The sequence below is a fragment of the Ostreococcus tauri genome (assembly GCF_000214015.3).
Source record: "Ostreococcus tauri WGS project CAID00000000 data, contig chromosome 06, whole genome shotgun sequence".
In the NCBI taxonomy this organism is placed as follows: Eukaryota; Viridiplantae; Chlorophyta; class Mamiellophyceae; order Mamiellales; family Bathycoccaceae; genus Ostreococcus; species Ostreococcus tauri.
Window position 1 is genome coordinate 37,697 of NC_014431.2, and position 25,651 is coordinate 63,347.

The following is a 25,651-nucleotide window of genomic DNA, read 5'->3' on the forward strand; positions in this document are numbered from 1 at the left end:
ATTGCTCTAGATTCTAATCTTCCCAAATCGAGTCGTCCAGCGGGAAGTTCCAGGAATCGCGCGTGCCACTAGAACCGTACATGACGTAGGCGAGCGGTCGGCGTCTCGTCGAGGCGTTTGCGCCGCCTCTGTGCATGACGCGATAGTCGTAAACGAGCAACGAACCAGGCACGCGGAGCTCGGGTTGAAATCGAGGCGCCGCGGCTTGGGCTTTTTGATCGGGCGTCGTCACGTGCGCGGCGTTGTGATCCCATTGATGGCTTCCATGAATAAACTCCGTCGGACCCTCGATTGTGGACACCGCACTCATTGGCACAAAAACGTTAAATATGCCGAACACGCGACCGTCGGCGTGGAAGTGCTGTTCGGGCGCTCCAGGTTCGGAGCTCACACATCCAACGGATTTCACGGCGAAATCGCGTTCGGCGCCATAAGCCTCTGCAAGCGCCGGTTCCACCCACGGCGCTGCGAAACGCTGTAAACTCTCCCATGAGTGAATCGCGCGAGTGCATTTTAGTGTCTCTAGCGCCCTCACCCGCTCGCTATCAGGTCGCGTGTAATCGTATCGCATCCCGCCTCGCGCTCTTGAACATATTTCGGCGAATCGAAATATGTCTAGCCTTGGGTTGAGGCCTTGCGCCTCGACCCGCGAGAGGAGCTCGTTCAAATGAGTATCACTCGCCCTTCTGCACTCTTCGAGAACGTCGCGAGGCACCATCGCCTGCGCATCGGACTCGCTGGCGGGTTGCATCACCACGAATCCGTGCACGACTAAACTTTCCGCCGCGCGACGCACCGTGTCGGCGCTCGGTTTTCCCTCTGCAATTTCCTTCGAATCAACGTCCACAAGGCACGCGCACGCGTCGCTGAAATCGACGCGTATCGTCGTCCCTCTGTCTTCTTCGTTTTCATCGCGTGGACGACGCGCCGATCGCTCACTCACATCGATTTCAAAGTCCTCAAAATCCTTTGCGAAATCTGCGAGTGCTAAATCCGCGTCTTCGTCTTCGTCCGCGCGAGTCGCTTCTAATAACCTATATCCCCCCTTCGACGTGATCTCGCCGTCGTGCGCGTGCTCTGCTGCCGTCGCGCGCATGTCTTCGCTCACGTAGTCCAGCGCTCGCGTTTTCACGAGGAAACCGTGCTCGCGAAGCGCCTCGGCGAACGCTTCAGCGAGCTCTGGCTTGCGCACGCCAAACGCGCACGCGAATACACCACTCGCGCTCACGTGCGCGTCCACCGCTCGCGCCAACTCTCGCGCGTGCTCCTCCAGGTACACCACGTCCGCGGCGACGACGACATCGTATGAACGGCCGTTCTCGTCGTACGTCTCCGCGTCGCCCCAGTCCAGCCGCCGCACGCTCACGTCGCACGCCTTCGTCCCGTCGAACCATCCGTCCCTCAAAGCGTTCGCGTGCGCCAGAGTCAAGGTTGCGGCGTCGAAATCCGTCAAAGTGACGCTCGAAGCGCCGAGGCGCGCGCACGCCAGGCCGCACGCGCCGACGCCGGCGCCGAGCTCCAACACTCGCTTTTCCTCGACGACGTGTTTATTTCGACACAAGTGCTCGACGAGCGCAAATGAGGCGCTCCAGAGGCGACATCCGGTTCGTAAAGGGACCGTTTCGGCATCGTGTTCGATCGCGAGCACGAGAGGGGGGTCAGGAAAGGATGGGGTGGTGAACGCGCGGCGCTCGGTGAGAACCATCCGACGCGTCGGGTTCTGAGGCGCGCTCGTCGCGTTCGTCCTGCATAGATGAACAATCTATGAATTGACAATCTAATTCTCTAGATGAAAACTTCCTAAAATACCTGCGCGCGCGTGGTGGTGAGAACGATCCAGCGTCGCGTGAGGACGACAACGCTGGCGAGGGCGACGACGGATCCGGCGCCGATGAAGGCGTGCGTTGGATTGACGGCAAACAGGCGCCCAAAATAGATCGGAGCGACGATGCGAGCCACGGCGTTGATCGCTGAGTCAACGCCCATGACGAACCCACGCCTCGTCGGCGGTACGCATTGCATGAGCAAGATTGGAATTGCCGGCGTGAAGAGGGGCAGACCGGCGACGTAGACGAACGCCGCCGGAGGAACCAACGCGGGTACGGCTTGACCGATAGAAAAGAGACCGATGGCGACGAGTGCGAGACCAATAACCGTGGTTTTCGTGAGACCGAAGAGCTTCTGCGTCGGTGCGAACACGGTGGCGCTCACGGTGAAGGAGACCATCGATAGCGCGGTGAGCAAAGCGCCGATTTGCGTCGGCGTGTACGCCAGCTTCTTGGACAGCAAGAGTGGGAAAAAAGAATCAAACGTCGACTGTCCCGCGTTGTAAAGGAAACTCGTAAAGCAAATCGTCGCCACGGCGGGTAAGTATTGCTGGCCGAGAGGGCAACTCAGCGCGTCTGGATCGTACACACCCGGTAGCGACGTCCTCGGGCGACTGGTCTCCTTTGGGATGCTCGCGATGAAGTCTCCCGTGATCTTCCTTTCCGTGTTCTCGTCGATCGACGCCGCGGACGCGTCGACCCCGTCGGCTTCATTCCCACTCGTCTCTCGCATCGCCGCCTTCATCGCTTGCGGAGGCGTCATGAAGAGCAAAACCAGCATCGCCGCCGCGACGGATGCCCACCCGGTGACGCTAATCGCCGCGGACAGGCTGAAACCCGAGAACAACACCCCACCGAGCGTGGGCCCGACTATGAACGCGAGCGTGCACGATGCCTCACGCCAAGCCATGAGTCTGGGTAAAAATTCAGGCGTCGAGGCGTCGGCGAGGTACGCCTTGACCACCGGACTCGCCCCCGCGAAGGCGCCGCTGAGGACGCGCAGGAGGAGAAACGTCTGAAGAGACCATCCCGAACGCACGCACACGCCCTGTAAAACCAACCCCAGGCCGACGCCCATGAGCGAGGTCACGATGATCGGTTTCCTCCCAACCTTGTCGCTGAGCTGCGGCCAGAAAAACAACGCCCCGAACATCCCCAACGGATACGCGCTCGTCAGATATCCCACGTGCTCCGCCGCGACGTCGAACCTGCGCACCAACCCAGGGGTGATCGGCCCCGTCACCGTGAATCCGAGCAAGTGCAAGAACACCGCCAACATGACGCATAAAATACTCAACTTTTGTCGCACATCCATCGTCTGCGTCGCCGCGCTCTCCGTCGCGCGCGCCTCGGACGCCCGCGTCGACGCGTCCCGTCGCGCGTTCGAATCCATCCGCCCCCATCCCCCCCCGCCCTCGTTCGCGCCCATCCTCGCGCGCGCCGTCGCGTCTACCCCTCGTTCTCGCCGTCGCGCCGTCGCGCTCGATCCACGGCGTCCCATCGACGTCGTTCGCGCGCGTAACGACCTCGACCCCACGACGCGCGCGTCGTCCTCCTTCTCCGCGCCCGCGCGTCCACCGCGCGCCGCGGACGCCGACGCGACGCCTCGAACGCGCGCGCACGAAATCGTCCGACCCGCCGTCGCGCTCGACGTCCGCGAGAGCGTCGTCGCGCGCATCGGCGCGCGTCGCAATCGCCCCACCCGTCGCGCGGAGGGGCCCGCTCGTCGAGCGCGCGATCGGCCGTCACGCGTCGACGCGCGCGCGCGCGGTGCGGTCGAGCGCACGGATGACGGGTCATATTACGCCGCGATCGATCGCGTCCTCGCTCGCGCGCGGGACGTCTCGCACGACGCGGACGCGGACGCGGACGCCGCGCGCGCGATGGACGCGACGCGCGCCCATCGCGCGCGCGGCGGCGAGCGAGCACGTCTATCGCTACGAGACGATCGATCTCGGGACGACGCTGGGTGGAATTGATTTTAAAGACCTGAGCGAGCACATCGATCGAGCGATCGAGCGCGCGGGCGTGCGCGAGGGCGCGGTGCACGTGATCTCTCGACACACGACGACGGCGGTGACGATCAACGAGAACGAGGAACGGTTGATCGACGACGCGCGGATGTACCTGTCGAGATTGGCGCCGGCGGATGATTTTTATTTACACAACGATCTCGATCGACGGCGCGGACCGGCGGATTGGCCGGGGGGGGACGAGGCGTGGCGGGCGCAGGAACCGAGGAACTGTCATTCGCATTTGCTCTCGATGCTCATCGGGAACAGCGCGGTGGTACCGGTGAGCGAGGGGAAGACGACGCTCGGGACGTGGCAGAGCGTGATGTTCGTTGAACTCGACGGCCCGCGCGAGCGAACGGTGGGGATTCAGGTGGTCGGTATCAAGTAACGGGCGCGCGCGACGCGTCCTCTTCCCGCGCCGACAGTTGGGCGCGCATGTCGAAACATTCCTCCATGCGACACCACCACTCCCCCTCCTTCGCTTCTTCCACCGGAGATTGAAAAGTCCGCGTCAACGCCCCCCATTCCACGCACTTCTCCGACATCGCCATGTGTCGAGGGAAATCCACGTCCGGGTCGAACGCGTCCGTCGTCTCCATGTACATGAACGCGCGTCGCCCACTGGTCCAAATCTTCATTTGCAACACACCGACCGAGCGCAGCGACGAGAGGACCTCGGGCCACACCGCCGCGTGCAATCGCACGTATTCCTCCACCCCATCCGCTCTGAGCTCGATCGTCTGCGCGTACGTCTTCATCACCGTCGACGTCGAGCGGTGACGATTCGTCGGCGCGCGGCGTGGGTGCATTTTTTAAAAAATTTGAAAATTTGAAATTCCATCACCCGTTCGAATCGCGTCGCGGCGTCCGCACGCACCGACGACGACGTCGCGCGCGCGGACGGGTGGACGACCGACGACGACATCGCGCGATGACGCACCCGGTGGCGCGATTGGTGTTCGACGACGACGGCGTGGAGGTGGTGGACGCGAACGCGGGACGACCGTTGGGGCGCGATGTCGACGTGGACACCGTCGGTCCGCGCGTGCTCACGAGCGCGAGCGTGGAACCGGTGAAGGGGACGGTGAAACCACCGCTGCGTAAGATGTTCACGCGCCTGGGCGATTTCTTCGTCGGTGGGACGCATAAACGCGACCGCGAGGCGTCGCCGGCGGTGAAGGCGAACCGACGCAAGGCGGGCGACGGAACGCGAGGGGCGGACGCGAGCCGCTCGGCGAGAGAGCTCGCGCAAGCGTTGGATGAACCGAAAGTGCGATTGCTCGCGCGAGCGATCGATGCTCTGGGGGAGTCCACGTGCCGGGCGTACGCCGAGGAAGCGGTGGCGACGCAACGCAACGGCGGCGAATTGACGGCGAACGGCGAACGCAAGCGAACGACGGGCGGTATTTTCTGGTCCATCGTGCGCGCGAGAGTGGACAAGGAGACGTATGATGAAATCTTCGCCGAGGAGCGCGAGCGTCAGAAGGAGCGCGTCAAGGCGAGACGAGCGCGTCAACGCGCCGCTGATGGCAAGGAAAACGTTCCGCCCGCCGACTACAAGCCCACGATGGCGCAGATTCTCTTCGGGAGCATTCGCGACGAGCACTTCCTCGCCACTCGCTCACCGTTGATGCCGCTGGATCTCATGACGCCCAAACCGACGCTGAAATCTTTCTCCAACCAGCGCAACTGGGCCGACGCGTGCGAGGACGAGGACATGGAGGACGTCGACGTCGACGAGCCCGACGCGCCGATGAAGCCGTCGCTCGCGAAATCGGCCCCGACGTTCGCCCAGATCGCGCGCGTGCGTTGATCCACGGACGCGATGGATTGCATCTGTACACTACCGCCACCCTCGCCGTCGATCGCGATGGGTTCGTCGTCCGATCCGCGTCCGCGCCGGGGCGTCGCCTCGCGCGCGTCTAGCGTCACCAATCCTCGTCACCATGCGAGTACCACATCCACGAGTCATCACTCCTGATTGACGATTCGCACGATCCACGCCCCGATCGCGCCGCGCCCGCGTCGATCGCGCGCGCGTTCGCCTCGCGCGACGGCACAACGCGCGCGCGAAGACGTCATGTACACCGTGTGCGGAGCGAACATCATCGCGGTGCGTCCGCGCGTTCGCGAAAGACGCGCGAGCGACCGCGCGCGCGGGTCGAGCGATCGCCGTCGGTGGATACGCACCGTATCTCAGGGCTCGGGCGCGATCGAGACGTCGCCTCGAACGCGCGCGTCGAGCGTCGACGGGCGCGATATCGATCGCGCGATCGGCGCGGACGTGCGTCGACTGACGACGCGGCGATGTCGAGCGCGAACGCAGGCCAAGGCGCCGACGGCGGCGAAGAAGCAGGACAAGGTGAAGCGGGCGGTGTCGCTCGGCTTGGCCGGCTTGGCGGCGGCGACCGTGTCCGTCGCGCCGGCGCACGCGGATTTGACCGCCGATTTGCTCGCGCGCACGGAAGCGAATAAGTCGTTGAACGATCAAAAGCGCGCGGCGACGTCGAGCGCGAACTTTGAGCGCTCGCGCCTCGTGACGGATGGCTTTTGCCAATTCCCGCAAAACATCTTCGGGTGCCAAAACGCCGCGGAGAAGGGCAGCGTGAAGTTCTTGTCCGACGATATGGCGATCGAGTGCGAAGGCACCGCCGACGGCAAGACGTGCTCGTCCAAGGCCCCGGGCGCCTACCCGTCCTTCCTCGGCTTGTAAGCGTCGGGCGTCGTCGCGAGGTTCAGAAGTGGTTCGACGGAGAGCGTGTAAGACACAGACGAGAAAACGCTCTACGATTATACCTCCCCTCGCCCTCGCGCGCTCGATCACGCGCTCGACCGAACCCTCGACGCTCGTTTCTACGCGTTGGCACCCGTTCCAGTTCGTCTCCCATCATCCGCGCGCGCGCGTCTCTCCGCCTCTCCGTCCACGCGACGATGATTGACGCGCGGCGATGATTGAAGAGGTGTGCTGACCGCACGGAGGAACAAAACTACAGCTGTATTGGATTATAAAGACAGCAACGAACGAAATGCGCACGGCGAACCACCGGCCGAACCGCGCAGATGACCGATCGGTGAGCTCGTCTACAGAACGTCCGGACACTCCTCCTCAACGTTCGCCCGCACGCCGTCGCACGCGGCGTTCGATAAACACGATTTATCCACCCCGTCGAGTTCACCGCACGAGCGCATGTCTAGTAACATCATGACTCGGTCCTTCACGTCGGCGCCGCACGCGTCGAGGCACGAGGTGAAGTTCGAGGGGCCGGGCGGCGCCGTCGGGTCCACCCCCGTGACCCCATCGTCCGCTTGCGCGTCGAGCCCGTCGCCGATCGCGAACACTTTTCCACCGCGCGCGGTGTGCGTCATCGCCCCGCACGCGACGAGCGCACCAATCGCGACCGCGAGGCCGACGGCACGAAACGTGTGCGCTCGTCGTCGACTCGTCGTTTCGGTCGACGTGAACGCCTCCACGTCCTCCGATTCGCGGTCGACGCGCGCGGCGCCGTACGCTCGCATCGCGTCCATCGTCCCTCGCGTCGATCGCGGACGGACGCGCGCGCGAGTGCGGGGCGAGCACCCGTCGCGCGTCCAACACCCACGACTGGACTGTCCAACACCCACGACTGGACTGTCCAACAACACCCACGACTGGACTGTGAGACGGTCCGTCCACGAAGCATGGACGCGTCCACGCCGTTGCTCGCGTCCGCGAGGACGAAGACGTCGCGCGACGCTCGCGCCTGGGTCGCCCTCGGCGGTGGCGTCTGCGTCGGGATCGTGAGCGTGCTCGCGTGCGCTCGTCAGTCTTTGGGAGGATTGGGCCGGGGACATTGGACGCCCGCGCGTGGTCGACCGCTGATCGCGCCGAAGCCCGCGAGGGGTGAGATGCACGCGACGCGTACGTTTACGCTTCACACGCAGTGCATGGACAGGGCGACCAAGCTGGGGCTCGCGGAGTTCTTTTACACCGGCGCGCCGGAGGGCTACCTCGTGCGCCACAACTACCACTCGACGTCCTTCTTCGAGTCCAAACACGCGCTGAAGATGGATCGCGTCATCTTGGACAGCGAGGAACGCGCGTGGCGCGTGACGACGAACGATGTCAACTTTGAGTACGGCTTTGCGTTCCGCAATCCGGTGACCGGGAGGTGGAGGTACGAGGTTGGCAAGCACGACGCGCCGCTAGCCAAGGCGCCGTGCAGTCAGAGGTACGGCAAGTACTTCAACCGCGTGGTCACCCTGGACAAGGGAACAAACATCGAGTACGTCTACGGATCTTGCAATACGATGTGCCCAGAGGGCTTCGTCGAGACTCAATGGGTCGATCAGCCGCTCTCGGACGACGTGCCCGTGGACGAGGGCGCGGAGCCTCTCGATTTGGGGGAAGGCGACGACGCCCGCCTCATCACCATTCGCACTGCTTTACCGCTCAAATCCGATGGACAAGGTCCTTCTGGGCGCGCCTTGGTGCAACGCGATAAACGCTTCGCGGAAACTGAGGATGTGTCTCGTTGGATCATGGCTATTGTCGATCCGTATCCATACAGCGAGATGAAGCTTGCAATGTTGGAGGTCGTCAAAAGCTCTGCTGGTCGCTTGTCCGTTCGTCAGATCGACTCGAAACGCTATAAATTTGGTCACGATTGCGTCAGGACAGAGTGCTCAGTCGCAAAGTACGATGTGAGCGCCATTTGGCACGATCGTCCTTTGACGGCTTTCACGTATAAATTTTGGGCGACAAAACTGCAGTATACCATTGCTCGAAAAGGTGACACAAAGGTACCTTCTTTCGAGCATGCGTTCTCGGACAGTGCGTTCATTTCAACCACGAACGTTTGGACGATGAAGAAGGCTGGCACGTGGGGCATGGACGTGGACGTTCGACGCGTCGTGTTCACGTCGGCGGGCGTGTGCGGTTCCTCGTGGGATGGACGGTGTTTACGCATGGGTGCAGTCGAACGCGCGTATTTCGAGCCACATACAGCGACAGAAGCCCACTGGGTCGCGACTCTCGATGGGGGTAACAAAGGCGCCATGGCTATGATCAAGGTGTATACTGATGACGCCGGTAACTTGCTCGCCAAGGTGACGGCGGGTCGAGAAGGATCGCAGTGCACAGATCCTCCTAAGATCGCAGGCACAATCAAACTGACCGCATGGCTTCGGCAGTGGGATAAACTCCAGTGCACCATCCCGTTGCAAACACGTTGGAGCGGCGCCAGAGTCAAGACGGTGAAGAATAGAGCGACGGATAGTAACGTCATCGGCGTCGGCGCGTTGGCCTACCTCCTCGCCCCGGAGATGACGGCGTCTCTCGCCGCCTCGTTCAACGCCCCGGCGACGTAATGATGTGCCGATGCAGTGATCTGTTTTCGCACCTCAGTCCCGTCTCGCGGCGTCCCATCCCGACGTCGGCGACGCGCGACGACGCGAGCGCGCCCTGTTTTCATTTCAATACATGACACGTACAGATATTCAAATCAGTCACCCTCCGAACGCTCCGACGCGCGCGCGTCGCGTCACATCACATCACGTCATCATTCATTCCATCGCGTCATCACGCACCGTCGCCACCCATGGTCACCCGTCGACGTCGCGTAATCATCATCACGCGTCTCTTCGCACACACTTTGTGTGCCACAATTGTCGCGCCGCCGGATCGTGGGCGTGGCGACCGCACTCGTCGACGCGTTCACGGAGACACGCTCGCGCCGCGCGCGCATCGCATGGGTAAACCGTACGGCGTGCACGTGAACAAGTACTACGTCCCCGACGACGTCCCGGCGTGGGCGCGACTGAACGTGACGCAAGCGAGCAAAAAAGTTGCAAAGCAATCGAGCGCGGCGAAGAAGCAAACGCTCGGGAAGAAGGCGAAGGCGGCGCAAAAGCTCGCGAATCGGAAGGGGGGACGAGGGAAGAGGAATCCCGCGAATAAGGACTTCGCGAAGAACCTGAATCGAGCGAAGGAGCTGAAGAAGACGAAGCGAAGCGGACGCCAGAGCAAAAAGCCGGGACGCTGAGCGCTCGAGCGTTGAGCGAGCGAGAGGACATGTCGGATCGGAGATCGAGACAGAGGGATGCGGACGATGAGGGAGATGAAATCTCAGAGGCGGAGAGCGATCGATTCATCGTGAAGATCGCGCAGTACCTCCAGGGGTTTATTGGCGAGAAGGGTTGGAGCGAAGAGATGGTTCGCAAGGCGTTCGACGACTCGGTGAAGAACATGCCAAAGGGTCGAGCGCGTCGAGCTTTGAGGGCGCGATTCGATGAATTCGCGGATAAGTTATGTGACACGATTTATCGCAGAAACGGGCCGTCGATCGAGCTCTCAAAGGAGGAGCGGAAGATAGAGAAGTGGCGCAAGGATCCCACGACGGAGTGGTGGGCGCTTGAACAGCCTCCTCTCGAAAAGTTTGAGTCGGCGTCGCTCGATGAGCTGTGCGTCGAGTTAGATTTATCGCTAAAGCGAACCTCATTCGATATTCCGGCGTATGTGTTCATGAAGGCGATGGAGATTTCGCACATGAAGCCGGCGGATATCGCGCACTGCGAGGAAACTCGCGAAAAGGCTCTTCGGCGCATCATCGATATCGCTCGAGCAACGGTGACTGCCTTTGATGGCGAGCCCAAGAAGACTCAGGAGAAGTATGATAGTGTGAACCATCTCATCGGAAGAATAGCGGGCGCAACTTCGATTCGTCGAGTCATGCAAGGCGCGAGAGTGGAAACCGCGAAGATGGCTGCGGAGATCGTCTTGCTTCGGCACGACTTTCGAAAAATCGCGCTCGGAGACGACGGACTAGGGTTACCGGAGCACGAAGTCGGCGTCACCGCTTCACACGATGGCACCATCTTGCTCGGGAACTATCGCGGTGATTTCGCGGCGTTGCTGGCCGAGCGCTTGCCCGAGGTTGAAGACGAAATCGTAGCTTCGTTCGGTGAAAACGATTTACCGCTCTTCGAGTGTGCCCTGGGACTCGGTGGATTCCATCCGGAGTTTGAGAAGGACGCGAAGAAGAAGGGAATGTTGTTCGGCATGCTTGATATCGATTCGACCGATCTGAAGGCGGTGGCAAAGAATGCCGGTCCCTCACTCCTCAGGCGTCCTCCAAAGGCGGCATTTGACCTGAACAAGGAGGAGAACGATTACGACATGGAAGCTTACGCTCGCATGCCAGTGAGAATGTCAAATGAGAGTATAACGGAAAATATGTTCGATCGGGCCGACTTCGTTGACACAGACTTTTTACACGAGGCGTTATCGTTGACTGGTAAGGATGACGACGAGACGAGCGGACCGGGACAGGTGAAATTGTATTTCGCCGTCATTAGAGTCGCTCGTGCGTATATCAAACTTTTGAACGCACGAAATAAGCGCAAAAGATCATCCGCGGTGGCGCGCTACATGTCGATCGCACCCGCTCCGGAGGTTCTGCTAATGCACGTGCCGGACTCGTGTGGGATCGACAACACTGACGCCCGCGCAACATCTGTGGAGCTTGTGGTGGCGTCGAGCAATGCTCTCCAAACGATCTTGAACGAGTGGAACGAAATGCGGGCTTTGTTCAAGTCCGCGGCTCAAAGCGAGGGTGGATTTTTCATCGACGTCAACCGTGAAATCGGTGAGACAGCGAAGATCACCTTCGAAAGAAGCGCGCCTCGCTACGGCGAGAATGAGGACGACGGTGTTGACGAGGAAACCGAAGCGGAACTTATGAGCATGTTAGATAAACTTGAAGGTCCGGACGCGTTGAGCGAAGAGGATGATGACGAGGATGATGACGAGTGACTTTTTGTAAAACGCTACGGTTGCAACCAAACTAAACTTCCTTGCCGAGCTTCTTCCATGCCGCCGCGTCCACGTGCGCCGTCACAACGAAAAAGATAAATAGACCGAGCATGAATGGCACCGTCTTGGGCAAAATTTGGCAAGCCAACGCGTCTGGCGACTCGGTGCACTTACTCCTGTACCACATGGTCGCCAAGCCCCCAACGAAGATCATCCCGTACCTCGCGTATTTTGCCTTTTCTGACCACGTCATCTTCGTGAGACCAAACCTATCGAACGGTGCGATGTGGTGCCACACCTCGTACGTGGTCTTCCCGCGTACGAATCGCATCACCACCCGAACTAGACCTTCGTCATCGCTATGTTGTGCAGGCAGCTCGGACGCTCGACACGCCACGGCGAAATCACTATCGTCGCTGATGACGTACCAAAACGATCCAAACTTCTTCGTCAGCGCGTCTCTAAGTCCCGACGCTCGAGCTTCGTCGTCATCATCGTCCACGCTTGTGTCGTTCAGCGCGCTGAGCGCGGTATTCACTACGGCGTTCGGCAAGCCTTCGGATCCGCTCACGCACGTGGCCCCGCCTTTCCGTCTCGCCGCCGGCGCCTCATCGTTCTCCTCGCGCATCGCCTGAAACGCCAACTGCTCCGATCCACTCGCCCCGCTCCCTAAAGTGAGCGAATCGAACACCAAGATTCGCAGCGTCGGCCCCTTGCTCGTCGCCCGAGCCGTCGCGTACGCGAGCGTTCCCTTGGCGAATCGCAAATTCGCGCTAAATTCCGATCTTCCCACCACCACGTGCGTCGCCGCGTCCCTGATCCTCGACGACACGCTCTCAGCGATCCGCTTCAACGTCCCCGAGTCTCCTCTCGCCCCGATCGAGGGATCGCTCAGCGTCGTTTTGATCGCCGCGACGATTTCCATCCGCCGCCGTCTCGGCACATCGCTTCGCTTCAACGACACCTCCATCCGCGCCGTCCGCGCGCGTTCGACCAACCCTCGTTCGACACCGCGTCCGCGCGCGAGCTCGCGCGCGCGTCGACGTCTCGGGCGTCTCGCGCGTCGCGCGCGGTCGCGCGATGCATCGCTCTAAACCACGGGTCACGACCCTCACAAGAGTCTCACAATACGATATCTACATAGGATTCGATGCTCAAAAGTCGACCGAGGATTCGCTCGATCACGTCGAACGACGTGCGAGCGCGGTCGCGCCGGAGACTCGCACGCGCGCGTCGACGCCGCGGGAACGACGGCGACGGACGCGCCGAACGACGGGCGCTCGGGCGCGGCGACGCGCGCGGGGGCGTCGGAGAACGGGCGACGCGCGAGGCGGGAGATCTCGACTTGAGACTCGAGCGCGGGCGAATTCCGGTCGCTCTTCGCGCGGTGACGACGACGATCGCGCGCTCGGTGCGCGCGTGAGACGACGGTGACGTGGTCGCGTCGTCTTGACGCATCGGTGGGTCGTCGGGGGGGGCGGGCGCGATGCAGAGCAACGGATACGGGGCGCAGGGAAACGCGCCGCCGCCGGGGCCGTACGGACAGCAGGGCGGGCTGCCGGGGATGAACTACGGTGGGGTCCCGCGTCCCGGAGGGCAGTTCGCGCAGCAGCGTCCGATGGCGAACCCACCGGGGATGCAGGGGGCACCAGCCATGCCCAGGGCGGTCATGGGCGGCGCGGCGCGACAAGGTTCGCTGCCGCTGCCGTACGGAGGCGTGCCGGGCCAACCGCCGGGAATGATGAGTAACGCGAACGCGGGGGCGCAAGGAACGATGGCCCAGGGCGGCATGAGCTCGGGCATGGGCGCGGCGCAGCGTGGGGTGATGTTGGACAGATCGCAAAGTCAGCCGGTGGGCTTAGGGCAAGGCGGCGTCCCGGCAAACCTTCAACGCGCGTCCAGCGGATTGCCAATGCCGAGCGCAGGGGTGGGAATGACCGCACCTAGAACGGTTGGTATGATGAGCTCTGGACCTGTACCGCGAGCGTATCCTACGATCGGCAGCCAAGGCGATATGAACAGTTTGCCGAAGATGCAAGGTGCGGGCGGTCTGGAGTTGGGTTCTTCCGCGGGCATGGGTGGCGGTTTGGGTGGGTTCAACCAGGATCAAAAGGCGCCAGGGTTTGATGACTCGGAGTTTCCGACGCTTGGTGGTGGTGGTGGTGGTGGTATGCCTCAGCGCGTGGCCTCGTTCGGGAATGGATACGGAATGCCGGGTGAAGGACACGAGAGCGTGTATGATTTTGGCAAGCCTCAGCGGGACTTTAGCATGGAGAAGGAGGACTTCCCCGCCTTGGGTGGGAAAGGGCCCGGTAACATGGGTGGACTCGTCCCTCCGCAGAGCTTGGACTCAAAGGACGGTGCCGGGGTCTCTTATCCTCCTTTGGCGCGTCAGAGCTCGGGCGGCGTTGGTTTCGGCACGCAAGCTCCGGGGCGTCAAGGTGGCGCTCCCGGCGGGTTTCAGTTCGAAGGAGGCGCGCCACCGCCTCCTGTGAAGTCCAGTGCTAGTCCGACTGGACCGAGCGGAACGTTGCAGAAGGATCGGTACGGCTTGCTTGGTTTGCTGCCGGTGATTCGAATGGTGAATCCAAACGTGTCCACACTTGCCCTCGGTGCAGACCTCACCATGCTCGGCCTGAACCTGAACTCTCCCGACAGCTTGTGCAAGTCGTTTACGTTACCGTGGAATGATTCGGCGCCAAACAACGACTTGGAACTCACGATTCCGTCTGCGTACTCGCAGCAAGTGTGCCGTTGTCATCCGGCGGTGTTTGCGAAGTTCCAGCAGGAAACGCTGTTTTACATCTTCTACAGTATGCCCGGAGAAGAGTCTCAGTTATTCGCTGCGGACGAGCTAGTGCAACGCGGTTGGGGGTTCCATAAGGAACTCAAGGCTTGGCTGATGCGCGTGGCGAACACTGAAGCGGCGAACCAAACAGAGCAGGGCGAGCGAGGATCCTTCTGGGTGTTCGATCCCATCGCTTGGGACCGAGTTCGGAAGGATAACTTCACCCTTCAGTACGATCAGTTAGAGACGCGTCCGACGGTTCCCGCGCGCGTCGAAACGGGTTTGCGTTGATCACGTTGATCAACGATGTATGAGTAGTTGATTCCACTCAAAATGCAAAAAAATTACAAATCATGATAAAACAAATTGAGTCCCCGCACTCGTTATGAGCGCGTTGTTTCCTCGTACGCAGCGACCAAAACTGACAATTTTACATGACAAAGTTCGAGACCGGTATGATGATTTCGTTTCTACGCACCAAAGGGTTGGTGAAAGGATCGTTGTACTGCGCAAGCGCCGCGTTCCCATCCGCCTCCAGACCGTCCCGCTTGATGAGTTTGCGAAGAGAATCTTCAACTTCTCGCGCCGATTGCTCCGTCGCGACGCCCGAAAACTTCTTAGCGACGTAAATTCCTCCGACTTCCTCCTTCAAAACCACCTCATCATTCGTGCTCGCCGGGAGCTTGTCCACCGAATCGCCGGAGACGACGAATTGCATAGTGTTGTTCTTAGTGAAAACCGGTGTGGTCATCTCCATCGCGGTTCCGCTCGCGTTAGCACGTCCGAAGATGTATCCCGCGAGAGAATTGAACGCGCGACCGGCGGCTTGACCTTCCATCTTCGAAACGCCGGAAGATGACGACATTTCCTTCACGTTTAACCCCGGACCCGTTTCGGCCACCAAGTACTTGTCGTACCTCCTCACCTCGTAATCACGTCTCTTCTTCAGAACGACGTACCCAGGGGTGTCCAAACTCGGCGTTTGCGTAAAATCGAAGATCTGTTTCAATACTTCCGCCACGCCCTCGGGGCTGAGATGTCTCTGATTCTCGATCGAATCCCACGTGTCCACGTGCGTCTTCACCCGCTTTGTCTCCGGGTCGATTCCCATGATCGATGTCCCCGTGAACGTCAGCGTCGGTCGCCACACGAACGGAAACGACGGCACGCGCATGGTCATCGTCCATCGCGTCGTGATCTCCCAATCACCGCTCTGATAAATGTCGTGCATGACGTACGTCGGATCGAACACGCCGCGGAGCATCTTAATGTTAAACTCGTATCCCCCGAACGAGTCGTACTTCGTCAACGGGTCCTCGAACGACACGTCCCGGGCGTACAACGCCGCGTCGATCCCCCGCGCGTCGAACAGGTGCGTCAGATCCTCCGCCAAGAGCGCGCACAGCTCCTTCGATTCCTCCCGCGTCATCCCACGCGACGTCGACGTCGTCGTCTCGTTCGACGTCGCTCGCGTCCGCGTCCGCGTCCGCGTCCGCGCGTCGCGCCTCGACCACGCGCTCGCGCATCGTTCCGCCCCCGTCGTCGTCCGCGGCATCGTTCGCATCGCGCGCGCGTCGCGCTGTGTCACATCGACGATCGCGTCGATCGGTCCGAGACGTCAAAGTCGGCATCGCATTCGTCGTCCTCGCACGTCGACGCGCGATGGTGGCGTCGACGCGCGCGCGCGAGGCGGAGGAGGACGACGAAGGCGATGATGCGCGCGAACGCGGACGCGCGAACGCGGACGCGAGCGACGGTGGGACGCGTCCTCGGCATCGCCATCGACGCGAACGCGGACGTGGGCGAGACGGTGAATCATCCAACGGGGGCACCGAACGATGGGTCGCGGAACGACGGCGAGCGGAGGCGAGAACGATGACGACGACGGTGGAGGCGAAGACGATGGAGATGGGCGCCGCGGAGACGCGAGACGGGGCGCGCCGGGCGGCGATGCGAGCGAAACTCGGGGTGGCGGGAGAGACGAACCGTCGCGAATTCCCAGACGAGGAGTCGTTTTCGATTCGATCGGAACGGTTCGCGCGCGACGCGGCGCTGGATGATACGCCGGAATTCTTGCGTAGACCGGTGGATGCGATGGGAAGAAAGCGACCGACGAGTGAGGAGCAGGCGGTGCACAGACTGGGCGACGCGGCGAGCGCTTCGAGGTTTGATCCGTCGAGCGTGAAGACGGACGATCGGTCGATGAGAGGAGCTTTTAGTCAACAGTTCTGGAAAATTAAATCCAAGCTCATGGATGCGGTGGTGATGATTCGACACGGATCGTTTTATAACATGTTTGACGTCGATGCGGACGCGGGGATGGCGGTCGGACTGAGGCTCACGGGCGGGAACACTGGATTTATGCGAAAGGTTGGGTGTCGGGTTGATTCGTTCGACGAGTGGGCGGCGCGCCTTCTCGCGAGCGGCCGAGCGGTGGCGAGAGTGGAACAGATGGAAGAGGTGGCGAAACTCGGATCAGTGATCAATCGTGAGTGTTGCGAGGTACTCACTCCTGCTCTCGATCGTGGATTGACGCGACACGAGGGAGCGAGCTTCTTCCTCGCCATCGCGGAGGATGAATCGTCTTCATGCCGATTCGGTGCGTGCGCATTGGATGGTCAATCAGGGACGGCCGCGCTCGGATCAGTTAGCCTCGAAGAACTTTCCACGGTGCTAGTGCACTACGAACCTCGCGAGGTGGTGATTTCGGAATCTCTCGGCGATGAAGCTCGGAGGATACTCGTCGCGTACTCGAGGACGCGTGAATCCGCGAACGTTCCGCTACGATTGCTCGAGCGCGGAGGAGTGAAATTGCCCACGATTCGAGGCGCCGATGTCTTACGCGCGATTAAACACTTAAATGAGGACGACGTTCCAATTAGTGATACTATTCTTAAAGCGCCAGAGTTAGAGCTGCGTGCGGTGTTTTACGCCATGCGTCATCTCTCGTGGTGTGGCATCGTCGAGGATGTCTTCACTCGCGTGAGCTTCACGAACATTGTCTCCTCGACGGATTTGCAACCGTTAGAGGTGCGTTCTGACGAGAGACCATCCGCGTTCACGCTCGCACGAGACCTCACGTTCATGAAACTCGACGGCGAAGCGATCAAGAGCTTACACGTACTGACGGGAGACACTGGAAAAATCACTGGTTCGCTGTTTAATTTTCTGAATAACACGATGACCACCGCCGGGCGCCGTCGCTTGCGCCAATGGCTCCTTCGACCACTGCGAGACGTCCAAGCGATTGAAGCTCGTCTGGACGTCGTTCAAGAGTTCTCAAGCGATCATTTCACTCTGCAAGCCCTTCGTGACGCCATGAAGCGATTGAAGTTTGATCACGAAAGACTGTTCACGAAGGCGTCAAGGCTCAGCATCAAGTGTTCAAAAGTGTACAACATTGTTCGATTCAACCAATCGTTAACGCGAGACGCGGACGAAATGGGACTGAATGAGGTCGCACCGAAAGGGGCGCACTCGCTGGAAGACATTTTATTGGATGCCGTCAACATGCTGAGCTTCTGGAGCATTTACAAACGAGAATTATTCCCGTTTTCGCAACTCCTCGATGCGATGTTGGAAATTTGTGACGTCGTCTCCGTCCTCGGACCAGACTTGGCCGAACGTAATTCGTCTATAGCGTCCCTCTGTGACGATTTAGATGGCGCTCGGGATTTTCTCAGGCAGTTGCGGTCTTCTCTCATCGTCACGCAGATCTCGAAGAAGCAGTTTGTCGTCACGCCGTCACCTGAATTCTTCGTCGAGTACGGAGAGGCGGCTCGTGAGGCAATGTGCGAACAACACATTGATCCAATATCTCGACGCCAATCCGAACGAATACGCAAGGAATTTAGAAGCATTTATATTCCACTTAGTGATGACGACGAAGAACGGGACGGTGAACAGCAGGACGCCGCGGACAAAGCTGACTTGGCTGCGGCGGATGCTTTTACGGAACTGATGGCGGCCTTCCGCGAAGAAATCCCTCGTTTCGAGCGAGTGGTGAGCGCGGTGTGCGACCTCGACGTTTTACAGAGCTTTGCCACATCCTGCTCGTCGTCGAGAAGCGCTGTCGGTTTCACGCGTCCAAAATTCGTCAACTCTGCGTCCAACGTCTTGGAGCTCACCCGAAGCTGGCATCCGCTTATCAAACCAAGCATCGTGAACAACGCCAAGGGGATCACGCGCGAGTGCGGAATCGTTGATAACGACGTGTCATTGAACATACCTTTTATGCTTCTGACTGGCCCGAACATGTCAGGAAAGAGCTCGTTCCTTCGGCAAATTGCAGTTACAGTCATCATGGCGCAGATGGGATGCCTTGTCCCCGCAGCATCTTGCGAGCTCAGCGTTACCGACTCAATCATGACTCGAATCGGTGGTGATGATAACTTGGCGAACGGTGTAAGTACTTTTCTGAACGAAATGCACGGCGCGGCGAAAATAATGAAAGATTTGACTCCCAGCACGCTCGTAATCCTTGACGAGTTGGGGCGAGGCACGTCAACTCTGGATGGCTACGCGATTGCTTTCGCAGTCTCGCTTCGACTGATCGAAGGCGTAGTAAAGCCTCGTGTGCTGTTCGCAACGCACTACCACCGTCTCGGTGACGACCTTTCTCGTCAGGTAGAAGCTGAAAAAGCTTTCATCTTGCGCCACGTGGGCGTACAAAGTCTCGGAGGAACGCTGCGCATGATGTACACTCTTGAAAGCGGACCAGCGCCGCTGGGTTCTTGTGCTCTACACGTGGCGAGAATTGCTGGCTTCCCTCCGGGAATCCTGACGCGTGCGTCGCACGTCGCCCAAACTGTGAACTTTTCAGGCAAAGATAAGACGGGCGCCGCATCCAGCTACGAACCTCCAGAGTTTCTGCTGACGAACGATGAGCACGTGAGTCTCGCTCGTCTTATTGCCGACCCCGCGCTCGTGGGCGACTCCGAGGCTCTCGGAAACGGTATCGCCTGGGCAAGGAGCTTTTATACTCTCTGGTGCAAGTGCCACGATTTGGCGCTTCGATCGAACGAGCCGTGAGACTCTCTTCGTCGAAGACAAAAACACGCGCCCCTTGAGACGACTTGCCGTATGAATAATCACATCACTTCTTGACTCACCAGCGGGATGTCCGCGCTCGCGTCGCGCGTTATGGCGATCGCATCAACATCTCGAACGCGTTCGTGTATCGATGACGCGCACCTTCGCGTCATGTCGCACGCGAGGCTATCGACTTTGAGGTGCGGATTAGTCCGACTCAGCGCGTCTGGCGACGAGGGTGATGCTCGCGAAAGCGAAGGCGGACGCGGAGACAACGACGCGGGTAAACTGTCCGCATCGGACTTGCAGATTCTTCAAGCACGCATGGAGGCGATCCGCGCGCAGGAGGCGACACTTGAACAGCTACCCATTGTCGTTTTGGACGCGAGCGTCCCAAAGCAAGTCCTGCCGCTGACGTTTGATGCGAGTAACCCGAAGCGAAAGCTCAACGCCGGCACATGGCTCGGTGAAAATGTTAAAATTGGCGACAGATTCGGCATGCTTGGTCAGGCGCCGTCGAATGGACAGATTTTGCCGAACGGCGTCGTAGTAACAGTCAATCGACTGCTCGTCAAGCCTTCGGGAGAATCCCTGGTGGAGCTCATCGCGGGACAGCGGTTCGCCATAGTCGGCGCGCCATTTGAGGATGAGGAAAATCAAAACGCGCCGAGCGCGCGAGTGAGGTGGATTGAGAACCACTTGGGGGCAGGTGCGCAAACGGTGGAGGGTGTGGACGCGGTCGACGACATCGATCCGTCGTCGTGCAGTGTAGAGACGAGAGCGTTGGCACTGGAACTCCCGAGTCTCGTCGACGATTGGCTCGCCCTCGTTGTGGCGAAAAAGCGCGAGCGGCAACCGGATCAGATGCAGCTAATCCTCTCACATTTAGGCGAGCGGCCGAACGTCGATCAACCGGCTGAGCTCGCGTGTTGGATCGCTGGCCTCATCAATCCCATCCCCGCATTGGGCGTCGCGTATGAGATTCGACCCGCACTTTTATGCGCACCCACAGTGGGAGACATGATCAGCATCGTCTACCAGGGCATCAAGCTCTCCATCGAGAAGTTGCGCGGCGCGCCGGAGATGTGAGCCACCTCGCGACGCGTCGCGGTACGCGCGTATAATCGAAATCAATGAACGCCGTCCTCTCCGCGCGCCTTCATCACTCTCTAATACCCCTTTCAAGCCTTCTTCACGTTCTCGCCGCGCATGCGTTTCGACCTCGACGTTTGCCATTGTTGCGCGTGGCTGCGCCTCAGTTCCCAGCGCGCGTCCCATGTCCCGCGGCTCGACCGCCGGGTACGACCGGCACATCACCGTCTTCTCCCCCGATGGTCGCCTGTACCAAGTCGGTGCGTCCTCGATCGACGCTCGCGTCGCGCTCGATCGCTCACGAACGACGCGAACGACGTCGCGCGACGTGACAGAGACTCTGCGATCTGACCAAAGTCCTCCCACGCTTCGTTGAATCTCTCGCAGAGTACGCGTTCAAGGCGATTAAATCGGTCGGGATGACCTCAATCGGGGTCAGAGGCAAGGACTCCGTGTGTGTGGTGACGCAGAAGAAGATTCCGGTGCGTGCGCGAGACACCTTGAGTGAGATCGTGCGCGAAAGGATTGATTTTACGCGAAAACGAAAAGCGAAGACTCGAACGAGATCGACGCGATCACGCGCGCGTGAAAGTAAACGAAACGCTCAAGACTGACACATTACGTCTATTGGTACCGGTTGCGTAGGATAAATTGATCGATCCGACGGACGTGACGCACATGTATAAAATTACGAAAACCGTGGGCATGTGCGCCACGGGCAAAGGACGTGCGTGCGCTAGTCTGTCGCGCAAATCTCGGTCGTTCTATCGCGCACGCATCGGGTTTGGGTTTTATTTTTGGTCGGTCGGGTTCGAATGATCACGTGACTGACGGCGATGTTTCCACGCGTTTCTGTCGCGCAGCGGATATTCGCGACATCGTGCAAAAGGCGCGGAGAAAGGCTGCGGATTTTAAGCAAAACTACGGGTACGACGTCCCCGTGGACGTGTTAGCGAATATTCTCGCGGATGAGTTCCAGGTATACACGCAACACGCGTACATGCGTCCGCTTGCGGTTATGGTGATTTTGGTCTCCATGGATGAGGACCGAGGACCGAGCTTGTTCAAGTGTGATCCTGCCGGGTACTATGTTGGTTACAGAGCAACGAGCGCCGGATCGAAGGAGGTCGAGGCGGTGAACTTTCTTGAGAAGAAAGTCAAGGCTGGCTCCTCCTTCGATGCGAACGAAACGGCGCAACTCGCGATCAGCGCGCTTCAGCACGTGCTCGGGGAGGAGGTCAAAGCGAGCGAGTTGGAGGTTGCGATTGTGACGGCGGACAACCCCGCTTTCAGAGTCATCAGTGAGAGTCAAGTCGAAGAGCACTTGACGGCGATTTCTGAGAGGGATTAGTGTGTGTAGTTTTCAAATTTCGTATCTTCTAAATGTTTTCTTCGTCGCTAAGATCGTCCGAGTCCAGTTTCTCAATCGCGTTTTTAATGGAGTTGACGTCCGTGTTTGCCGGATGCAAATCGAGGGCAACGCTAAAGTTGATCATCGCTTCTTCCTGAATGCCGAGCTTTTTATAGATTCGTCCCATCAAGAAGAACACGCTCGCCTCCTTTGGCGCGATATCCTTCAACTTGTGGAGCTCATCCAAAGCCGCTTCATAATTTTCATCGCTCATCAACACCGCCGCCATTTCGTATCTAGCCAACGGGTTCTTGGCATCTAGTGCGATGGCTTGCGAGAGCAAAGCCAAAGCCTCATCGGTTTCGTTTAACGCGTGCTTAGCCATGCCCGCGTAGCAGTACAACACGCTCGACTTGGGATTGATGCCGAGCGCGTAACGGAAGTGATACTCGCTCATGACGTACTTCTCCTGGCGGTAATATACCGTCCCGAGACCGTACCAAGCGTTGTAATGTCTAGGATCTAGGCGCAAAGCGGCGCGATAGCAGTTCATACTCTTCTCAAAGTCTTCGTTCGCGAAATATTCGTGCCCACTCAGGGTGTGCGCGTACGTACACTTTGGATCAAGCTGGATGGCGCGCTGGAAAAATTTCAGCGCAGTCTCGTGTTCGTTCTGCAGAGAGAAGCAATTGCCGAGCACGCACCACGTCTGTGGCGCCAATCGGTCAATTGCCTGTACCTCTTGCGCTAAGTGCGCGAGTTTCACCTCTTCCTTCAGGTGCCAGAGCACGGTGGAGTACACGTCGATGGAATCCAATCGGTACGGAGCTACCGCGCGCGCTTCTTCAAAAACTTTCAACGAGTTCGAGTAATCCACCATTTCCGCGTGCGCCTTCGCCACGGCGCACAAAACGTACGGAGTGTTGTACTGCGATTTGGAGAGCTGCTGAAACGACTGAATCGCTTCATCGCATCTATACATGGTGAGGTGCCTCAATCCCTCAGCAATCGGTCTTAGCATGTTCAACGCCAACAACACCCCTTCACCCGTGCGGACAGATGCTGCGGGTTGCCAGCTCCAGATCCCTTGATCATGTATGTCTCCGAAACTACGACTCGTGTCGTACGAAACCTCCCCGTCCTCGGGGACTTGGAACAGATACGATTCGTCATCGCCTCGTGGTGGAGACATCGCCGCATTCTGCGAACGAGCGGCTTGAATCCTAGTACTCCGACGAACGGCCGTCGACGCGGGATCATCGCTAAACAACCTACCCGATACCTTTCGAAGCTTGCCTTCGTCCATGAATTTACGTCGCTCTCCGAAGAGTCCGCACGCTGCCGGTTGCGCCGCCGTCTTCGCCCATCGTGGGCGGTAGCGCCGTGCTCGGTCGCCCTGTGCGCGGCGCACCCGTGGTCGGTGGCGCGCGCCCTCCGGCGAGCTTCTGCGGCGGTGGCGGTGCGGCCGCGACGGAGCTCGGCGAGGGCGTGACGAACGCGGCGCCCACGGAATCGCCCGCTTTGCCGATGTCGCCGAAACCACCAACCGCCGGCGTGAGTAAATTGGACGCATCCCATACCTCCCCAGTGCGCGTGCGGTCGCTCGCCCCGGTGCTTGGAGGAACTCCCACGTCCCGCATTTCTCTCATCGGCGCCGTCGCCGGCGTGCTTGTGGCCGCCTCGTGATCTTCGCTCGTCATGCGCGGTCTCGAAGGCGACGTTGGCGCCGAGCCTCCGCTCACCTCGCCGCGCGTCCCGTGTGCCGCGCACGCGAGCAATCCGCTGCTCCCGGTCAACGACGGATACATGGCCAGAATACTATCCTCTCTACCGCTCGACGCGCACGCCTTTGCCTCGGCGTCCGCACCGAGCGCGCACAGACCTTCGTACGCGACCCACATGAGCGGATCAGCCATCAACGCCCGCGTGAACCGCGCAATCGCCGACTCTCTTCTCCCCGTATCCTTACAGATCAACCCCAAGAGATACTCCCCCGCCGCGCCCGCACACGCGATCGCGTCGTCTTCGGCGACGTTCGGCCGCCGTCTCGACCCGTACCGACCCACGTACTCTCCTCCGCTCCCGACGTCGCCTCTGAGCGCGCGCTCCGCCTCCGCCAGTCGTCCCAAATCGTAACACGCCCGAGCGTAGAGGTACCTCGCGCTCGGCGTGGTCAACCTCGATCCCAAAACCTCGGTGCACGCGTGCGCTTTCCCGCTCGCGTACAGACATCTCGCGTGTAACAACGCGTTCGCCTCGGCGTCGCGCAGCGCCACGAGGCGTTCTGACAGAAACAACGCGTTGTCCACTCTGTGGTCTCTGAGCGACTCGTCGATCGCCGCCGCGAGCGTAGCCTCGAGAACCAAGTCTGGGGCGATCTCTGAGGCCAAACCCGAGGCCTCGCTCGAGGTCATGACGCGCGAAAACGCCGAGCTGTCTGCCGTTTTGATGAAAATTCAAAAAAGTCAAGTGCACTCGATCGTCGTTGTCGTCGATGGTGCGCGCACGTCGACGCGCACGAAGACGGCGCAGAGGGCACCGACGATGTTTTCGTCGATGCTCGCCGCGCCCGCGCGTAAGCGCGACTGCACACGCGTGGAAATGATGACGAAGCCGATTAATCATTTCGCTCGGGCCACTGAAATTGAAACAAGCAGTATTACACGCTTTACGACTACGATGTATGTTTGCTACAGGACGTACACGTCGTCACCGACTTCAATCGATCCAGGGACGATGGCGACGGCGTAGAGACCTAGGTATGACCCCTTACTCGCGAGCTCGATAGCGTCTCGACCGAAGATGGAGGCTCTGAGGTCTGGGAAGTCCGTTCGGATGTCGACATCCGGGCGTGCGACGTCCGTTTCGGAATCTTCATAACGCACGCGCGTACTGGGACATCGAATCGTGGGTTCGTTCACACGTAAAACGCACTTCGAACCAATGCGCACGTTTCGATTGCACCACTCGAATTCGTCAAAGGCGCGAAGACGGCCCGATTCGTCCTCGACGACGATGTTTGGACGAAAGCGCATGGCGAACTCATCCAAGGTCTCTCTCATCCCTTCCGGAGCGCTTTTTGTGCACGCATCGTACACCGCTCGAACACTGGGAACAGTATTTATGTGCAAGACATGTTCTTTCGGCCGTCCACCGACGTTCGTGAACGAGTGTCCCTCTGCCCGTGTTAACGTCGGCGGCGCCTCCGCGCGCGCCGTCTCCAATCGCGAAGCGAAAAACGTCTCGATCGCTCGTCTTCCGGACGCATCCTCGTCGTAATCCTCGCACCTTACCAACACCTCTCCGCTCTGTGCGCACTCGATCGCCAAACCTCTCGAACCGATCGCGATTCCACGATATTTTGCCAGCGACGGGTCGGTGATGAGCTGATGAAACAAGTGCTTGTTCGAGTGATGCCCCTCATCCTTCTTTTCTCCTGTTCGCAAGATTCTCCCAGCCGACGCCTCGACGTCGTCTGAGCCCCACCTCTCCTCGTTCTCGCTCCGCAACAAGGCAAACTCTCGATCGCGTGGAACGCTCGTCCCGATATGAACCGTCGTTTGTTCAATCGACACGCCTCGAGCACCTTTGAGTGGGAAGGTTTCGATGGATTTAATCCTACCGACGCGCCTCGGGGCGTCGTTCGATGACGTGGACGCGTCGCAGCGAATGCGTGGTCGCGACGTCACCGTGTCGCGCGGCGTGGGAAGGGTGAGCGCGCGCATAGTTGGGGTGTCGGTGAGTGAGGACGGGGGGCGA

General features: G+C 59.9%; 18 protein-coding genes across 18 annotated transcripts; 10 read left to right on the forward strand and 8 right to left on the reverse strand.

Moving 5' to 3' along the window:
- Positions 1-13: 13 nt before the first annotated feature.
- Positions 14-1,705, reverse strand: OT_ostta06g00200 (Nicotinamide N-methyltransferase-like; the record flags this gene model as incomplete). The annotated part of the gene is made up of 1 exon (XM_003079590.1): positions 14-1,705. One exon carries the CDS (start codon positions 1,703-1,705, stop codon positions 14-16), a length of 1,692 nt encoding a protein of 563 aa, XP_003079638.1.
- Positions 1,706-1,800: 95 nt separating this feature from the next.
- Positions 1,801-3,141, reverse strand: OT_ostta06g00210 (Tetracycline resistance protein, TetA/multidrug resistance protein MdtG; the record flags this gene model as incomplete). The annotated part of the gene is made up of 1 exon (XM_022983921.1): positions 1,801-3,141. The coding sequence occupies one exon, from the start codon at positions 3,139-3,141 to the stop codon at positions 1,801-1,803; it is 1,341 nt and encodes a 446-aa protein (XP_022839134.1).
- A 473-nt stretch (positions 3,142-3,614) lies between these two features.
- On the forward strand, positions 3,615-4,229 carry OT_ostta06g00220 (Uncharacterised protein family UPF0047; the record flags this gene model as incomplete). Its single annotated transcript, XM_022983922.1, has 1 exon — positions 3,615-4,229. One exon carries the CDS (start codon positions 3,615-3,617, stop codon positions 4,227-4,229), a length of 615 nt encoding a protein of 204 aa, XP_022839135.1.
- OT_ostta06g00230 (Rhamnose mutarotase) lies at positions 4,222-4,650 on the reverse strand (the record flags this gene model as incomplete). The annotated part of the gene is made up of 1 exon (XM_003079593.1): positions 4,222-4,650. The coding sequence occupies one exon, from the start codon at positions 4,648-4,650 to the stop codon at positions 4,222-4,224; it is 429 nt and encodes a 142-aa protein (XP_003079641.1).
- Positions 4,651-4,772: 122 nt separating this feature from the next.
- On the forward strand, positions 4,773-5,654 carry OT_ostta06g00240 (Phosphorylated adapter RNA export protein,RNA-binding domain; the record flags this gene model as incomplete). The annotated part of the gene is made up of 1 exon (XM_003079594.1): positions 4,773-5,654. One exon carries the CDS (start codon positions 4,773-4,775, stop codon positions 5,652-5,654), a length of 882 nt encoding a protein of 293 aa, XP_003079642.1.
- Positions 5,655-5,921: 267 nt separating this feature from the next.
- Positions 5,922-6,554, forward strand: OT_ostta06g00250 (Photosystem I PsaN, reaction centre subunit N; the record flags this gene model as incomplete). The annotated part of the gene is made up of 2 exons (XM_022983923.1): positions 5,922-5,954; positions 6,168-6,554. The coding sequence occupies 2 exons, from the start codon at positions 5,922-5,924 to the stop codon at positions 6,552-6,554; spliced, it is 420 nt and encodes a 139-aa protein (XP_022839136.1).
- Positions 6,555-6,922: 368 nt separating this feature from the next.
- On the reverse strand, positions 6,923-7,366 carry OT_ostta06g00260 (unnamed product; the record flags this gene model as incomplete). The annotated part of the gene is made up of 1 exon (XM_003079596.2): positions 6,923-7,366. One exon carries the CDS (start codon positions 7,364-7,366, stop codon positions 6,923-6,925), a length of 444 nt encoding a protein of 147 aa, XP_003079644.2.
- Positions 7,367-7,519: 153 nt separating this feature from the next.
- OT_ostta06g00270 (unnamed product) lies at positions 7,520-9,187 on the forward strand (the record flags this gene model as incomplete). The annotated part of the gene is made up of 1 exon (XM_003079597.2): positions 7,520-9,187. The coding sequence occupies one exon, from the start codon at positions 7,520-7,522 to the stop codon at positions 9,185-9,187; it is 1,668 nt and encodes a 555-aa protein (XP_003079645.2).
- Positions 9,188-9,567: 380 nt separating this feature from the next.
- Positions 9,568-9,861, forward strand: OT_ostta06g00280 (unnamed product; the record flags this gene model as incomplete). The annotated part of the gene is made up of 1 exon (XM_003079598.1): positions 9,568-9,861. The coding sequence occupies one exon, from the start codon at positions 9,568-9,570 to the stop codon at positions 9,859-9,861; it is 294 nt and encodes a 97-aa protein (XP_003079646.1).
- A 29-nt stretch (positions 9,862-9,890) lies between these two features.
- OT_ostta06g00290 (unnamed product) lies at positions 9,891-11,630 on the forward strand (the record flags this gene model as incomplete). The annotated part of the gene is made up of 1 exon (XM_003079600.2): positions 9,891-11,630. The coding sequence occupies one exon, from the start codon at positions 9,891-9,893 to the stop codon at positions 11,628-11,630; it is 1,740 nt and encodes a 579-aa protein (XP_003079648.2).
- Positions 11,631-11,661: 31 nt separating this feature from the next.
- OT_ostta06g00300 (unnamed product) lies at positions 11,662-12,600 on the reverse strand (the record flags this gene model as incomplete). Its single annotated transcript, XM_022983925.1, has 1 exon — positions 11,662-12,600. The coding sequence occupies one exon, from the start codon at positions 12,598-12,600 to the stop codon at positions 11,662-11,664; it is 939 nt and encodes a 312-aa protein (XP_022839137.1).
- A 516-nt stretch (positions 12,601-13,116) lies between these two features.
- OT_ostta06g00310 (NOT2/NOT3/NOT5) lies at positions 13,117-14,709 on the forward strand (the record flags this gene model as incomplete). The annotated part of the gene is made up of 1 exon (XM_003079602.2): positions 13,117-14,709. The coding sequence occupies one exon, from the start codon at positions 13,117-13,119 to the stop codon at positions 14,707-14,709; it is 1,593 nt and encodes a 530-aa protein (XP_003079650.2).
- A 139-nt stretch (positions 14,710-14,848) lies between these two features.
- Positions 14,849-15,973, reverse strand: OT_ostta06g00320 (SOUL haem-binding protein; the record flags this gene model as incomplete). Its single annotated transcript, XM_003079604.2, has 1 exon — positions 14,849-15,973. The coding sequence occupies one exon, from the start codon at positions 15,971-15,973 to the stop codon at positions 14,849-14,851; it is 1,125 nt and encodes a 374-aa protein (XP_003079652.2).
- A 347-nt stretch (positions 15,974-16,320) lies between these two features.
- OT_ostta06g00330 (DNA mismatch repair protein MutS-like,N-terminal) lies at positions 16,321-19,449 on the forward strand (the record flags this gene model as incomplete). Its single annotated transcript, XM_022983926.1, has 1 exon — positions 16,321-19,449. One exon carries the CDS (start codon positions 16,321-16,323, stop codon positions 19,447-19,449), a length of 3,129 nt encoding a protein of 1,042 aa, XP_022839138.1.
- A 171-nt stretch (positions 19,450-19,620) lies between these two features.
- OT_ostta06g00340 (Peptidase S16, lon N-terminal) lies at positions 19,621-20,538 on the forward strand (the record flags this gene model as incomplete). Its single annotated transcript, XM_003079606.1, has 1 exon — positions 19,621-20,538. The coding sequence occupies one exon, from the start codon at positions 19,621-19,623 to the stop codon at positions 20,536-20,538; it is 918 nt and encodes a 305-aa protein (XP_003079654.1).
- Positions 20,539-20,725: 187 nt separating this feature from the next.
- Positions 20,726-21,892, forward strand: OT_ostta06g00350 (Proteasome A-type subunit; the record flags this gene model as incomplete). Its single annotated transcript, XM_022983927.1, has 4 exons — positions 20,726-20,801; positions 20,929-21,023; positions 21,187-21,268; positions 21,405-21,892. 4 exons carry the CDS (start codon positions 20,726-20,728, stop codon positions 21,890-21,892), a joined length of 741 nt encoding a protein of 246 aa, XP_022839139.1.
- A 28-nt stretch (positions 21,893-21,920) lies between these two features.
- On the reverse strand, positions 21,921-24,306 carry OT_ostta06g00360 (Tetratricopeptide repeat; the record flags this gene model as incomplete). Its single annotated transcript, XM_022983928.1, has 2 exons — positions 21,921-23,212; positions 23,244-24,306. 2 exons carry the CDS (start codon positions 24,304-24,306, stop codon positions 21,921-21,923), a joined length of 2,355 nt encoding a protein of 784 aa, XP_022839140.1.
- A 276-nt stretch (positions 24,307-24,582) lies between these two features.
- OT_ostta06g00370 (Molybdenum cofactor sulfurase, C-terminal) lies at positions 24,583-25,617 on the reverse strand (the record flags this gene model as incomplete). Its single annotated transcript, XM_003079610.1, has 1 exon — positions 24,583-25,617. One exon carries the CDS (start codon positions 25,615-25,617, stop codon positions 24,583-24,585), a length of 1,035 nt encoding a protein of 344 aa, XP_003079658.1.
- Between the last annotated feature and the right edge of the window lie 34 nt (positions 25,618-25,651).